Source organism: Notamacropus eugenii, chromosome 5 (genome assembly GCF_028372415.1).
Source record: "Notamacropus eugenii isolate mMacEug1 chromosome 5, mMacEug1.pri_v2, whole genome shotgun sequence".
Taxonomy (NCBI): domain Eukaryota; kingdom Metazoa; phylum Chordata; class Mammalia; order Diprotodontia; family Macropodidae; genus Notamacropus; species Notamacropus eugenii.
This window is the reverse complement of record NC_092876.1, coordinates 458142445-458159041: the sequence shown is the minus strand read 5'-3', so window position 1 is coordinate 458159041 and position 16597 is coordinate 458142445. Positions and strand designations below refer to the sequence as shown.

Here is a 16597-nt window from a genome sequence, read left to right as displayed (position 1 = left end):
TTCTTTCAGTTTTTGCTCTTCATACTTTAAGTATCAAGGCCATACTGGTATCGTTAAGAATTTGGCAGACTTATTTTTTCAAATAGTTCATACAGTATTGGAATTAGTTATTCTTTAAATAGCAGGATTGGCTTGTGAATTCAAATGGTCCTAGGTTTTTTGTTCCACCCTTAGGGAGCGCATTTGTTACTGTTTAAATTTATATTTTCTAAGATAAGGTCCAAGTGTCCCATGTTCTCTTCTGCTAATCTGGGAAATATCTATTTCTGTAATTATCCATTTCAGTTAGCGTCAATTTTAGTGGCATATAATTGGGCAAAATAGCTAATGACTTTTTTGAATGCTGGTAATTCGGGTTTCAAATTATCCGATGATTTATTTGGTCGATTTTTTAAAAAATAAAACCAGATTTGTGTTATTCAGTAGTTCATTTTTTATTGCTTTCAATTTTATTAATCTCCTCTTTAATTTTCCATTTTGATGTTTATTGGGAATTTCTATTTTGATGTTGAATTGGAAATAATCTGTTGTTCTCCTAGTCTTTTTAGCTATACACCCAATTCCTTGATCTGCGCTTTCTCTTCTTTACTGATGGATAAACTCACCTCTGAACACTGCTTGGGCTGCACCCCACACGCTACCTCATGGTCTTTATCTTTAATAAGCTTAATAACCCTAATTGTTTTCATGAATTTCCATCTGCTCAGTTGTTTTTCCAGCTGTTAATCTAAGCCAGTTCAGACTGAGAGCAAGGTTCAAGAGCTGGCCATTTCCCACACTCAAGTTCTCTATTGCTTAACTTCCTTGCAGCCTCATTTATGAAATAATTTCCTCCCTTCTCTCGGTGCATGCCCTTTCAGTCTTCTTTTGAGATTCCAACATAACAGACTCCAAATCCACTCCCTCTAAGTGTTGTTGTTCAGTTGTTTCAGTCATGTCTGACTTTTTGTGACCCCACTGTGGGAGGTTGTCTTGGCAAAAATACTGGAATGGTCTGCCACTCCTTTCCCCAGCTCATTTAATTGATAAAAATTTGATGAAAAAAAAAAAAAAGAGGAGTCTTCCTGATTCTTAGCCCTGGGCTCTATCCACTGCACCACTACCTCGTTGTCCCTTTAAGCAGACTTTCTCTAGCTGCCCCAGTGATGCTAAGTTCTTAGGGGGTTACATGTATCATCTTCTCATATAGGAATGTAAAAAGTTTAACTATTTCTTTATGATTTTTTACTTGAGTTTACCTTTTTTCTCAATTGCTGTACTTGAATGGCAAAATTTTTTATTTAGCTCTGTGGTCTTTTAATTAGGAATTCTTCAAAATCCCCCAATTCATTAAACATCAATTTTTGCCCCTGTAGGATGACACTCAAGTTTTTCTGTGTAGCTTATTTTTACTTGCAATCTTACCTCTTTAGCCTCTCAGAGTATCATATTCCAAGCCCTTCACTTCTTTATCATGGAAGCTGTTAAATTTTATGTGACCCTTACTACAACTCCACAGTATCTGAATTTTTTCTTTCTAGCTATCTGCAATATTTTTTTCTTGCAAGGATTTTGGCTATAATATTCTGGGGAGTTCTCATTTTGGAATTTCTTTCAGGAATTGACTAATGGATTCTTCCAAATTCTACTCTGCCCTCTCGTTTTAAAGTATCAGGGCAGTTTTCCTTTATAGTTTCTTGAAATTTAAAGTCTAAATTATTTATTTTTGTTCAAGACTTCCAGGTAATTTAATAATTCTTAAATTATCTCTCTTTAATGTGTTTTCCAGGTCAGTATCTTCCTGATTTCTTATTTTTAAAATTCTTTTACCTTTGTTTTATTGTTTCTTGATTTTTGGAGTCATGAGCTTGACCCAATTATAATTTTTTAGGAGTTATTTTCTTGAGTAAAGGTTTTTATGTCTTTCACCAAGCTGCTCATTCTTTCCTTAATATTCTTGCATTGCAGCCATTACTTTTTTTTAGCTCTTTAAGGAATTCTTGTTGGGCTTGTATTCAAAATTGTGTTTTTCTTTGAGGCTTTCCTTGTAAAAGCTTTCAAGTCATTATCCTCTTCTAAGTTTCTGTCTTGAGCTTCCCTCTCTTTACAGTAGCTTTTTATAGTCAGGTGCATTTTTTTTATTATTCACTCATTTAACCAGCCAATTTCTTGACTGTACTTTACTATAGCAGAGTTAGTTTGGACTCTGCTCACTAGGGGCGAGGGGATGTCTGGTCTGTACTTCTGTATTTTATGTCTTTCTATTCCTTCCATAGATCAGTGGGGGCTTTTAAGTTTTCAGTGCTTCCAACATGGTGTGATTCAGAAGGTTTCTTCGTTGCTTCCTTACATAGATAGGACCCCTGCTCACTCATGATCACAACCACCCTTCTCTGCCCTGGAACTATGACCCTAAACTGTGTCTACAGACCTCTCAGTATCTTCCTATAGTGCTGTGGGCTGGAAAAATTACTCAATGTGATTTTTTTCCTTGAGTTTTATTCTGAAATGTTTTCTAGGTCATTGCTGAAGAGCTTTTAAGGAACACAAAGTTGCTACTTATCCCATCTTGACTCCACTGTAAGAAAATATTTTTGTGGGATATTTGGTCATCATCTATTGCAGTAAGACCACTATGAAAAAACACATGTACCAATATTGGTTGCTAAGGATGAAGAGATAAAGAAATTACAGCAAGAACTTCATAATCAACTCTTCAAGTTAAATCCATATATATTCTGCTATACAGTGACCTCAATGCAAAGGTGGGAATACAAAAAGATTGCAAGAATGTATGAGGAAATGCTGTTTAGGAAATGGGAATGACAGAGGCCAAGAGACTAACTCACACCTTTATATCAAAGACAATTTCTTCCAGGAAAGAATGAGTAGGTGTCAAATTTGCTACATATCAAATAAATTAGATTGTAATGTACAAGAATAACCATGTTATTTATGTGAAAGTTGACTGAATCATCTAAATACAGTCAAAGCAACTGTCAACACAAAGATGAGAATTACTAAGGGAAAAAAAATGAGGAAAAGATGTTGAAAATGGAACCAACTCAATTCTGAACTATTAAAATTCATAATTAGCAATGAAAAATGATAAATGGGCAATAGAAGTGATATTGACACCACTGATAATAAACCTGTACAGAAGTTTAACTACTACAAATCCACTGCCACTACAAGAAGAACTAAAGAGCACAGAAAGTACATATAAAACATTTGTTAGAATCAGTCAGAAAACATTTGACTTGTGGAGAAGCAGAGATAGATGGAGAACACAGGTAAGACCAGCTATAAACTCATATATAAAATCTTGAAGGTGATAACTATGAATAGTATTATTTCACAAAGCAGAAAGGAGTGGAGGGTAAAACCTGCCTTAAAAAAAAAAGTCTAGCAAGGGATCCAACTAAGTAAAATCACTGCAAAGCCATTTAAGCATAAAAATGCAGAATAAATTAAAGTAGAAACTGAAAAGATATGTAAAGATTACTACTGAAACTGGTTTCCCCTCAGTGGAAACATTACAGGTGGACCCTTGTATCACAGTCCTGAATGTGCTTATAAGAGGTAAAAATGGCACACACCAAAGACAAGAAAAGTAGCTGAATTGATTCAAATATGCGTAGAGAAGTTACCTTATGAGAGAGCAGCCATAACTGTGAGAGCATTAAGAACCTAATATGTAAGTTACCTGAAAGATAGAAAGATACCAAAGAAATATAAACAATCTTGGACCTTATAAAAAATAACAAAAAAGGTTACCAAGATACGACCACCAACTACTTGCCTATTTACTTATACAATATCACCTATACACAAATTGAACACATTTTCACTGATACTGCCAGTTTGCATGCAATGCTCAAAAGTGGATGACATCTTTACCATATAGCAACTGAAGAAAGATGTGCTGAACTCTATGAACCATTGTGTTTAGCATTATAAAGTAAAACATCACCTTAAAGGCTCTTTTGCAATAAGTTGTTTACCATTCACCTATAAAAATAATTTAAGTTTCTTTGAAAGACATAACAGATATAAACATGTTCTATTAATAACCCTCTGGTCATAAAATCAGGTGAAGTATTGCTCAATGTGTCATCCAACGCAATGCAGAAAAGCCAGAAAAGGTCAAAGATGAAGAAGTATTCTCTTTGGATGGTGAGGTCCTCCCGGATATTTCTGCTTGAGAATGACACTGAAAAACTGCATCAAGATTTGGAACAGGAAAGTCTCCTAGCAGAGATTTGTAATCATTTTAAAAGAATTTAGTTTGACCGTTCACTGAGAAAAGACAAAGTAAACAGATGAAGCATGTCTATGGCCTATATTACAACATGTATCTGTATGAACAAAGGACATTCAGTAAAGATGGAGAATGACCTGGGCTTAGAAAGGAGAGTCAATAAACAATTAAGAACCTTCTAAGTGATAGGCCACTGTGCTAAAGGATAAGAAAAAGACAGTTCCTTAGTTTACCTGTCACATCTATGGAGAAGGTAAGAATTTATGACCAAACAAGAGATAGAGAACATTATGAAATACAAAATGGATCATTTTGATTACACTAAACTGAAAAGTTTCTGCACAAACAAAAGCCAATGCAACCAAGATTAAAAGTGAAGCAGAAAGTTGGGAAACAATTTTTACAACCAGTGTCTCTGATAAAAGCTTCATTTCTAAAATACATAGGGAACTGAGTCAAATTTATAAGAATATAAGTCATTTCCCAACTGATAAGTGTTCAAGAACATGAACACTCAATTTTCAGAGGAAGAAATTAAAGTCATATGAAAAAATGCTCTAAAGCACTATTGATTAGAGAAATGCAAATCAAAGTACTACATCACACTTATCAGTTTGGCTAACATGAAAAATCAGGAAAATTATAAATGCTGGAGAAGATGTGGGAAAATTGAAACACTAATGCATTGCTGTTGGAGTTGTGAACTGATCCAACCATTCAGGAGGACAATTTGGGAACTATGCCCAAAGGGCTATAAAATTGTGCACAGTCAGCAATACTATGTCTAGGTCTGCATCCCAACGAGATCATAAAAACGATACAAAGACCTACACGTACAAAAATATTTATAGCAGCTCTTTCCGTGATGGTAAAGAATTGGAAATTAAGGAGATGTCTATCAACTGGGGAATGACTGAACAAACTGTTACATAAATGTAATGGCATACTATTGTGCTATTAAGAAATGCTGACTAGGTGGACTTCAGAAAAACCTAGAAAGACTTATATGAACCGATGCTGAGTGAGGGGAGCAGAACAAGCAGAACATTGTACACAGTTACAGCCACACTGTGCAACAACTGACTTTGATAAGACTTAGCTCTGCTGAGAAAGGCAAGGATCTAGGATAACTCCAAAAGACTCATAATAGAAAATGTTATCCACATCCAGAGAAAGAACTTGGGATTCTGAATACAGATGAAAATTACTACTTGCTCTTCTTTTCTTTTGTTGTTTTGTTTTTTCTTCTTTCTTGTGATTCCTCCCACTAGTTCCAAATCTCCTTTACATCATGACTAATGTGAAAATATGTTTAATATGAATGTATAAATAGAGCCTATATCAGACTGCATGCTACATCGTGTGGAAGGGGGAGAAGTAGAGGGTGCGGGAAAAATTCAAAACTCAAAATCTTATGGAAATGAATGCTGAAAACTGAAAATTAATTAATTATATGAAGAAAGAAAGAAAGAAAGAAAGAAAGAAAGAAAGAAAGAAAGGAAGGAAGGAAGGAAGGAAGGAAGGAAGGAAGGAAGGAAGGAAGGAAGGAAGGAAGGAAGGAAGGAAGGAAGGAAGGAAGGAATTGTATCTGTACGGTCAGTGCTCAAGTATCTGTAATATTTTGAATAAAATGTATGTTAACCTAAAAAAAAAAGGCAGTTCCTGAACTCATGGAACTTACAATCTAATACGGGAAGACAACACACAAAAGGAAACTGAAAAGGTGGGCAAACCTAGGTATTTGGGGGTGGGGAGGATGGAGAACTTTGTGTAGTCAAAACCAAGCAAAACAGCTAGTGGGAAATAAAGAATTGGAAAATCTGACTGCTCTATAAAGGGAAGGCTTTTGGAGGAAAGTTTTGTTCCCTCACCCACACCACAGCTGGAGCAATCCTCATGATCATGGCATTTCTGATGATGAGCTTAGTGGAGTTGGAGAAATCAAGCAGAATAGCTGGGAGGAAATGGATAGGAGGAGAGCAGGCTAGAACAACTTGGGAAAACTGGCTTTTTTCATGGATCCCTTCCTAAGCTTTCCATGGAAACAAATGCCCATCTTTTTTTAAAGCAACATTCTACTATTATTATTTCAACAGTCTACAAAGGACCAAAACTTAAACATCATGCAGAAAGTGATAAAACATACCAACAGTGAAGAGGAGTCACTATTACCATCAAGGAAAAACACTGCAGAAAAAAAAGATGGGCTGCTCATATGGGGAGGGATGAGAGAAAGCCAGAGTGATCCTCTGTCATTCTCAGGAGATCAAGAAAAAAGCAACCAAAGCCTCCACTAAATTGGGTGGACCCACTATCAACTCCAACAGGAAGCTCTAAACAAAGAACCGCCTAGGACTTATGGCACTGCTTCATTCCAGGCCCCACTGACCAGTAGACACAAGAATCTAGCTCTAGGATGTAACTCATTTATACTGATGTAGTAAGTGCTGAAGTATCCTAAGTTACATGGGTCTCAGTCCCTAAAAACACAGGGCATATAATGAAGAAAACTATTTTTATTACCCACTATGTAGGAATTGCCCTCCACAAGGATGGGAAGTTCAATCATCAGGCACATGTGGCTATAATCTAAAGGACGAACCTGGAAAGATTCTGGAACGGATGTTGGTTCAAAATCTCCACTTTTAAAAAATGAACAAAGCATTAAGTTATCAGTGAGGAAAATGGAGGTCCATGATGGGCCTCTTGTTTGTACTTTAATCTATCAAGAAATCATCTATTCCTCCAATGCCCTGATGGTTTCTGAGGCAATAAGCGATAGGGCAACTGATATTTCACTTGAAGCATGATGTCAGTCTACTGTTCGGCAGGACCACAGATAGAGTAGAGCAAAGACACAGAACAGTAACCTAGAAATGGGAGAGCCAAGGCAAAGACACAGAACAGTAACCTAGACCTGGGAGAGCCAAGGCAAAGGCTGCACATGGCATCAGAACCAAGGAGCAGGAGCAAAGCAGACCCAAAAGAATACACGGCAGCTGCAGTGAGACGTAAATGCAGCAGTCAGGCAAGTAGAAGCCAAGTCAAAACAGATTCTAAACCAGGCAGGGATAAGAGAAAATAACAGCAAATAGAAGTGGAGTTTAAGAGGAATCACAAATCAAAAGCAGCCAATCAATGAGTCAAACCCCGGAAGACAGTGAGGACAGAAGAAGTTCACAGAGCTATGAGACACATGAGGACCCTGAAACTCCACTAAAGCCTGCTTCAGATAAGGAACCTCTAGTATTGATTTGGCAAGAGCAGTCATTCTTAACTGGCTTCCTTTGACATGGCCATCCTCCCTGTGGTTGAAAAACTGCCCACAATTCTCTCAAAGCACAGGGCTTGTAGGCTAAAGGCTGCTACAGTCCAAACTGCTTCAAGTAGTAAGGATGAGAAACATCTTCCTCTAAGCTCTGGCGGATCAGGGCAGTAACAGGGTAAAGTAGAAAGAAAATATTAAATTCACAAGTCATTAAAAAATATTCTTAAATCCCTACTATGTACTACACGCCAGGTACTGAACGAAGCACTGGAGAGTCAAAGAAAGGTGAAAGACCCTGCCCTCAACAAGTTCACAGTCTAATGGGGGAAAGATAACATTAAAAAAAAAAAACTGGGTGGAGTGCATGATGAAGACCTGCAAGTGACTGGGTTTCCAAGAATTCTTAATGTTTTGAAAATACAATAATGGCCTAATAGAATTAAAGGTGAATAAAACTACATTTTAAATGCTATTTAGTGTTTATCCACACTTTATACAATTTAATTTGCAATCATAATAGATACCAGAAGATCTAAGGTAGGTTATTCTATATGTCATTAACATAAGCTAGAGCTAAAATTATTTTATGAGTAAATATTCTTATTTTTAATTACTCTATACATTTACTCTATGCCATGAGAAAAGCTGCTATATTCAGAAATTTTAATTAAAAGCAATCAATTCTTCAAGATAAATTCTAATAAACTGAGAACTTTAGAATCACTTAAAATTTTTAAATATGACTTTAATCAAACTAACCTTTTCTTTCCTTAGAAATTCTTCTCTGAATTTATTAGTGGTAAATCCCCTTGAACCAGTAAAACGTAAGCGCTGGTACTTAGCTTGAACATACAAACCCTTCAGTACTAGGCCTGATTTATAATGGGGCTGGAATCTGCCATCTATCAAATTGTTCTGTAAAGAAAAAAGATAAAATCAGTTTTAAACTATTACATCCCTAAGCATACTTTATTGACACAATGATGAAATTATCATTTTCAATGTGAGGCATGCAATATTTTAAAATATTTAACACACAAGTTTTATCTTTTTCAATAATACCTCCACTTCATCTTTAAAATAATATTTTCAGACATTATGTTGACACAGCATGTTACAGTTAAAGTGGTGATTTCAGAAAAATCCATTACAGAATAACTCTGGACGTTAAGTACTTCAGATATTCAAAGAATGACATAATAAGGTGATGCTGAGTGCATTAAAGTTAATTAAAAACAACTTGCAAGTTCTGTGCAAATAAGCTACTACTTCATTGGAAAGGCTATCCAAATTTCAACTATGAATTTTTTTAAAAAATAACTGGCTCACTAGATGACATGCCTTACGGTATGTCAAAAGTCATCATTTTATATCCCTATTATTATATCTGTACCTGGTTAAGCTCAAAAATAAACATTTAGCTTTTGATCTCTAAAAAAGAATGGCTTAAAAAATCCAACAGACCTTTCTATATTAATGCTTAATATTATACAGTGACTTTTCTCCCAAAAAAATCCTAACTACTGACATCTAAATATTTCATAAAAATTTTAAATAAAACACTCATTTGAAAAAGATTATTGTTAGGAAAGACAACATAACCGTGCCATCTCATGAGCCGTGATCACACTGCCAATCCAGTGTATCTCATAGAATGAACTTCTTCCTCATTTCTGTCTCACAGAAAAACCCTCTTCCTGTAAGATGCAACTCAAGTATTTACCTTCTACAGGATGTAGAAGGATGGCATCTCTACGAAGGATTTAATAGAATGTAGGCTCCCTCTGAGGGCAGCAAGGGCCTCATTTTTATATTCCCATCACCTAACACAATGTCTTTTCCATAGAAGGTAATTATAGATGTAGACTCAATTTAATTTATGGGAAAATATGATTAAAAAGAATTACAAAGAATGAGAGGACATGGAGAAGTTTTTTGTATGCTCAGATAAATTAAATAGTCTTCATATGTAATTCTTCCAATACCAGTGTCAAACTCAAACAGAAATGGGGCCATTGAACAGTACATGTGGATCTCTGCAGACCACACACTTACTAGAAAACCACACATTCATGCATTTCTTTTTATTATTTACACATCAACACATGAAAATCAGAGAGGAACTACATTCCAGGCTGGCTGCATCTGGGAACGTTGTGGACCACAAGCCTGACATCTCTGCCTTACAATGTTCATATGAAGTATCGCTCCTAGTTTTCAGAAAAGCGAACTGAGATGAGGTTAACATACTTGTTTAGGGTGACACAGCAAATAAATATGAAACAGCCAGGATCGGGACTTAATTCTCAAAAGCCATCCAAAATATTTAATATCTAAACACTGGGCATACTTCCAAAGGTACAAGCCATTCCAAAATAATGGAGAAGGTAGAGACAGAAGGTGATTCTCCTCCCCACACCGTCTATCAAACACCACTCGCTACTTCTGTTCCTGTTTCTTGTATCATAGATCACCTGTCTGTCACTGCCTTCGGATTCATTACAAGAATGAAAGAATAAACACATAAAATGACAGTATACCTCTCTATTCCTTTGCACGCTTCTGAAAAACAAAAAACTGGGTATTTTAAACAGAAGAAAAATACAGGCATAGCTTATTTTATAGAATTTTTGAATTCCAAATTTTATTGAAAAGTGAATTTTTGTAAAATGACTTTAGTTCTTGTTGGTTTCCATGATAAATAAGACTGTGAAGCCACAGGAACAAACTCTCCAATAGACTGCTGGCCAGGAACAAAGCTGAGGCAACGACTCATCAAAGCACACTCGGGGCCGGAGAAAAGTTCTGAACAACTTGAAAGGGACAAAACCAAAGGGTCACCCAAAGCAAACACTGCTACAGTCAGCATGCCTGCCCAAAACTACCAACAAGAATCCCTGGTAAGGAATATTTTTCAATTCCATCTCTAAACTAGGGAGAATAATGTTCTACTTAAAAAATACCAAAGACAGCAGTAACAAAACAGTCAACACATACGAGCTTGTTGGCACGGCAAGGCCTAGGAGACGGAATCTCGTTCTCTACTCTTTCAATACTCCACAAGAATTACAGTGATGTTTGGGAGTTATATCAATAATCATATATCAAACACGAAGTGCTAGTGCTAGCATTACAAAGAAAAGCAAAGGACAGTTTCTACACTCAAGAGCTCAAACAATATGCAGGCAATCGTGCACAAACAAGATAAAGGAAGACACCAGAAATAAGGGAGTTTGGCCAAAGCCTCCTACAGAACATGGGATTTCAGCTGAGATTTTAAGGAAGCCAGAAGATGGAAATAAGGAAAATAAGGGCTTCTGCGAGGAAAAATGCCCAGAGGCAAGAGATAAGAGTGTGTGGCTGAAGGAACAGCAAGGAGGCCAATGCTACTCCATCATAAGGCAGCATGTGGTAGAGTAAAAGTTAGAAGAAGGCTAGAGTGAGTGAGAGTTGGGGGGATAGGGAGCTGGTGATCAATGCCAAACAGAGGATTCTGAAGTGACAGGGAGCCACTGAAATTTACTGAGTAGGGAGGAGACAGGGTATGACCTGCGCTTTAGCAAAATGACCTTGATGGCTAAGTGGAGGATGGACTCAGTTGGGGAGAGACTTGTACCAGGCAGACCAACCAGTGGGTTATTACAATAGTCCAGGTGTGAAGTGTAACGAGGGCTCGTGCCAGCAGCATGACAGTATTTTACTGTGGCCTATTTTACAAAGGTAAATCAACACGCCTTGGCAACAGATTGGAAGAAGTTTGGAAGCGAGGGGAGGCACGGTTTTAGGGGATAAAAATATTAAGTTCAGCTTTGGACATGTTGGCTTTAACATATCTATAGAACATCGAGTTCTAGATGTCCAGCAGGCAGTTAGAGATGCAAGACTGGGTCAGCAGAACTCAGGGCTGAATAAGCAGGTGAGAATCATTAGCATAACCAAGATAACTCAATCTACAGGAACTGATGAGATCACCAACTGAAACTATATGGAGAGAGGAAAAAAAGGGCCCAGGGTAAAGTTTTGTAGACCACGCAAAGTTTGCAAGTGTGACATGGATGAAAATCCAGCAAAGGAGACTGAGGGGTAAGTTGAAATCCTGCAAAGAAGTGTAAAACTTCAAGCACCTAAACAGTGTCAGGCATGGTCCTGCTGTAGCATCTTTGGAAAGGGTTTTTCCAAGGACAACTACAGAGATGATTAATGTAAAAGCTTGGGTTGAGTATGCTGTGGAGTGGGCTGCAAAGGATCTATATGGCTTCTTTAACTGCAGAGATTTTGGTTCCCTCCACCTTTTCTAGCAAGTGCAGTACTGTTTTGGAAATGAGCAAAGATGATTGAGGCCAGGGCAAAGGAGCAGAAGAAGAAAGAGACATCAAGAAAACATGGTAAAAGCCAAACGACAAAAGAAAGATTGAGAGAAAAATTAGGTTAAGAAGAAAACCCTTCTTGAAAAATCATTCCAAATTATGCAGTTCTTGAAGAAACACTGGGATGCTTTTGTTGTATTTTGTAACAGTGCTATCTTATCCCAGCTGTGCATGTGAGAAAATTAAAACTCTAACCTCAATGCTCTAACTAGTGATTTTTCAGCTTGGGGAGAAGAGCATGCAAAAGCAAATCATGAACTAGTTAGTAAGAGTTCTGACTTCAGCGCAGTTAACGTTGATTTGGAAGATACTGGCAACATAACTGTAAGACATTTGGTATTTAATTAATTTAGATACACTATAGAATTTTCTCATGTTTTCTTTTTGACTGCATAGCATGTTATACGTTGCACAAATAGAATTATGTACAATTATCAAGACTGCTACCCCACTGTGTGGAATCACCAGCAGAGAAGAATTTAGGAATGCTGTAAACATGCCAGACTTAGAAGGATCCAGCTTGTTCATGTTCGTATCGTATATCAGAATGAAATGGTTAAAAAAAGTCTTGTCAGATGGCTCTTCAAATACACACTTTTTGATCCATTACTTCATTCTAACCTATGTGGTAGCAGTCAGGTAACTCTATGTTAGGGGTCAGTTTCTTAGAAACAAGTCCCAATTTTTTAGCTTTCTGATTGAAACTTAGAAACAAAAAGCCTGTTTTCATTTCAATTTAATTTGCATACTTTGTTGACTTTCCATCCCATCACAGCACAAGAAAAACGGTGGGTTTTTTTGTCTTTGGGACTTGTTACTTGATCAAGATTTGCTTTTACTCTCAGAAATGATTCCATATCAAAAAACAAACGTGAACAAGACCTATAGGAGAGCATTCACAGTGCAGTTCTCCGATTTTTGTCTTTTGGTTAAATCTATTTCAGCTTTAACTTTGTCTGAGATCATGATTACTAGCCCCCTCCCTTACATAATAAAATCTCACTCCCGTCATTTATTTCATCTTCGTGTGCACCTTTCACTTTTATTGTGTTTCCGAAGAGCAATGTATTACTGAATTCAAATCTTTAATCTGCCATCCATTTTCCAATTTTATGGGTAAATTCATCCCATTCACAGTTTAAGCTACAATTGTGCATTTTCCTCCTCCCTATTTTTCGTTCCTACCCTTCTTGCCCTATTTACCCTATCCCTCCTCCTTATTCCTCTAAGTTACTTCTACCTACTACCTTCCCTCTAATTCCTTAACCTACCCACCCCCTCTAAAAGTCTTTCCCTTATCCTCTCCCCCTGCCTTAAAATTTCTTTCTGAATTTAGAAGACTTTTATACCCTTCTAGATATGTGTGTGTGTACGTGTGTGCGTATGTACGTATGTACTGCTCCCTCTTTAACCTATTTCCAGTGTGGGAAAGGTTCCAGCACTACCTGCCCTCCTCCCTACCAGCTTCTTAGATCTTACATAACCCTTACTGTAGCTCCATGATATTTAAATTGTATTTTTCTTGTGGCTTCCAATATTTTCTCCTTAACCTCAGAGCTCTGAACATTGCCTATGATGATCCTGTTCAATTTTCCTGCTCGGATCTCTCTCAGGTGGTGATCGGTGGGTTTGTTCTACTTTGGCCTTGCCCTCTTGTTGTAAAACCTCACGGCAGTTTTCCTTGATGATTTCTTACAATAATGCATCAAGATCCTTTTCTTTTTTAACCCTAACTCTTCTTAGATTATTTCCCCTCAATCTGTTCTCCAGATGTTATTTTTCTGATGAGATCTTTCACATTATCTTCTACTTTTTCAAAATTTTGTTTTATTATTTCTTGGTGTCTTAGAACATCATGAGCTTCCCCGTGCCCAAATCTACTTTTCAAGGAGGTAATTTCTTCAGTTTTTGATTCTCTATTCCTAGTTGGTTAACTTTTCATAATGTTTCTTGGATTTCTCTTATTTTTCACCTAATTTCCCTTCATTTCAGTATCACATCAGATTTGGAAGGTGCTTTTCTCCAAGAACCCTTTCTGTGACTGGGACCATCTGAAAAGAGAGCAGTTTTCTCTGCTCCCAGAGCTTCCTCTGACTTGATCTTCCCTATTCCTGGTTGGATTCTTTCTCCTTTTCTTGCTCATCATTTTTATTTTTTGTTTTATTTTGTTTTCAGCAGCTATTGGTATGACCAAGTTCTAAACCCAAGATTGGGGAATGATGCCCCAAGCTTCAGGTCCTCCTTACTTCTATTTTCTCCTCTCTACTCCTAAGCCATGCCATACTACAAATGCTCTTGGCTCCCTGAGGTTCTCTCTGGTGGCTGCCCACTACGGCTGTTCTCTCTATCCTGGAACTGAAACCAGGGACTCTGCTCTCCGGCAAGTTCCCACAGCCAGCAGGGTCCCTGCCCCTCTGCTACTGTACTCACCAGCTTCTCCCCGCAGCCCCACCCAAGATCTGTTTGGCCAGCACAGCCTGGACAACCTTCTTCAATTCAGCCTTCTGACCCCCAAGCTGTTCATGAGGTGAAAACTCCAGAGGCTGAGGCTAAGGCTGCCTCCCAACCCAGATGACCCCAGGATTTGTTGTTTGTAAATTCGGTAGAGTGACCTGGAGGTATTTACATGTCACTCAGGCCTCTCCCTGCTGCAGATTAGATCTTTCCAGGGGACTTCTAAGATTTTCGTAAGAGGACAACTGCTTTACACTGACTTTTGTTTATTTCTGTGGTTCTACACTGGCTCTGAGGCAATAGTTATTTTTGGAGGGGTGGAGGTGGAAGAAATTTGGAGAGCCGAAAGTTTTCTGACCTACTCTGCCATCTTCCCAGAATCCTCTCTAGTTTCTTAATTTTTGGAAAAAATCTTTCAAGATCTCTCCATAGAGAGGAAGAGGAACCACTAATATCCTTGAATAAACCTAAGAAAGGTTGTGTTCGTCCTACATTTTCAAAGAGGACCATGACATCAGAGAAACGAAGACATGACTTGCACTTGACTTTGTTTTGAGTGAGGGAGGGACGCGCAAGGTCACAAGTCTCATTTTCTCCTCCTCAGCCATCAGGATCCAGTGAACAGATATTCATCAGGAAGACTGGAAATGGCCCAGGATGCAATGGGAGACCATGGTCTTTTAGGTTAAGGCTTTTTAAGGTACTCACTTAGAGTGAGGTCATGTGCATTCAGTGAATGGGCCTCTTTAAGAAGTAGTCAGAGGATGGCCCGTTCAAACAGAAAAGAAAAATCAATCAATCAATCAAGTTGGGAGGGGCAGGAGCCTCAGGACCCTCAGGGTTGTAGTTTCAAAGAGAAAAAGTTACTACTGACATTGGTTATAAGCCAGGAGGGTCCAAAAGACAGTCACTGAGTGAAGCCTGGGCAGGGACCCATTGTGGTTCAATCTATGGGCTTCAGAGTGGGAGGGAGAGAAGGAAGGATGAGGAGGAAGGAGGCAGGGAGGGAGGAAGGAAGGTTTCCAAGAAAGAAATCTAACCAGTAAACCCCAAGTTAACTGGGCAGCTTCTGGCCATCAAAATTTACCTTCTTTTGGAGAGGAGAAGGAAGGGGAGAGGGAAAGACTGAGAGAGAGGATGAACTGAGGGCTGGGGCCCCATTCAGGCAGCTCAGTCTACTCACAGGGTTGTCTTTGTCCTTCATTTTAAAAGAGAACTATGACATCAGAGAAATGATGACTTTGTTCTGAGGGAAGGAGTGCTGTGCAGATCACCAGCCTCACCTTCTCCTCCTGAGCCATCTCCAGTCACCCTAATGACTATTCGGTCACTGGATCCAGATGGCTCTGGAGGAGAAAGTGGGGCTAGGCTGATAACTTTGCATAGCTCTCTCTCACTCTAGGCTGGTCTTTGGACCCTCCTGGCTTACAGTGAATGTCAACAGTGACTGTTTCTCTTTGAAACAGCAACCCTGAGGGTCTTGATTTATTTGTTTTTCTTTTCTATTTAAAGGGGTCATTCCCCTGACTACTTGTTAAAGGGGCATTCACTGAATGGGCATTACAATACCCTAGGTGAGTGCCTGAAAAGGCCTTAGCCTAAAAAGCCAAGGTTTCCCATTGCATCCTAGGTTGTCTCTAGTCATCCTCATAAATACCTGGTCACTGGAAGCCTAAAAAAACACTCTAGTGAATGACTAAGAAATATACATTCTTGTGAACAGCTCCAAAAATCAGCATGGATCACAAATCCCCATTAATACTGTACTTGGAAGCTAAGAGCAATGATCATCCCCAGCAAGATCACCCCTATCATCCAGATGGCCAGATCTGTCCTAACATAAGACTTTCAGACAGCTTCTTTCCATTCTTGTCTGCTCCCTTCCAATGTTCCAACTGTCCTTCCATTTCCAACTATGAAAAACTCTGGATGGCAACTTAACCAAGGAAGAGATAAGATACACACAATACTAAAAATTATAAAAATAGGGAAATTAAAAAAAATTGGGAAATGGAATGTTCTGGTTAATTAAGAATGTGAAATTCTCAGAACTGTGAATTCATCAGTGTACAGTAAATATTCCTTTCAATAAAGCAGATTACAATATCCTCTGCAACTTGGAAGTGGTGTGCATAAATTCCTATAGCTGAAAAAACTCATTACTTGCTGCCCAACATTCAGGTGATGCCATTTCTCTATCCTCAGCCAGTTTCATTCTTGGAATATAAATAGGTTGGTAAAACCATCCAGTGCAAGTGCTTGCTACAG

The 16597-nt window shown here is 38.1% G+C and overlaps 1 protein-coding gene and 1 pseudogene across 14 annotated transcripts in view; one reads left to right on the top strand and one right to left on the bottom strand.

The window, feature by feature from the left end:
- Positions 1 to 16597, bottom strand: part of BCLAF3 (BCLAF1 and THRAP3 family member 3) — a 203131-nt gene that overhangs the window by 111607 nt on the left and 74927 nt on the right. For 11 of the 14 annotated variants that reach the window (XR_011968266.1, XR_011968265.1, XR_011968263.1 and 8 more), the window contains one exon: positions 8268 to 8423. Coding sequence is in view for 9 of the 14 variants with exons in the window: in XM_072615330.1 (XP_072471431.1) it covers positions 8268 to 8423 (156 nt within the window). In the remaining 5 variants the exon portion in view is untranslated. Of the gene's footprint in view, positions 1 to 3629; positions 3686 to 8267; positions 8424 to 16597 lie in introns of all 14 variants that reach the window. The other 3 variants (XR_011968264.1, XM_072615325.1, XM_072615326.1) reach the window with 1 other exon arrangement.
- On the top strand, positions 11635 to 11923 carry LOC140507250 (small integral membrane protein 15-like; annotated as a pseudogene).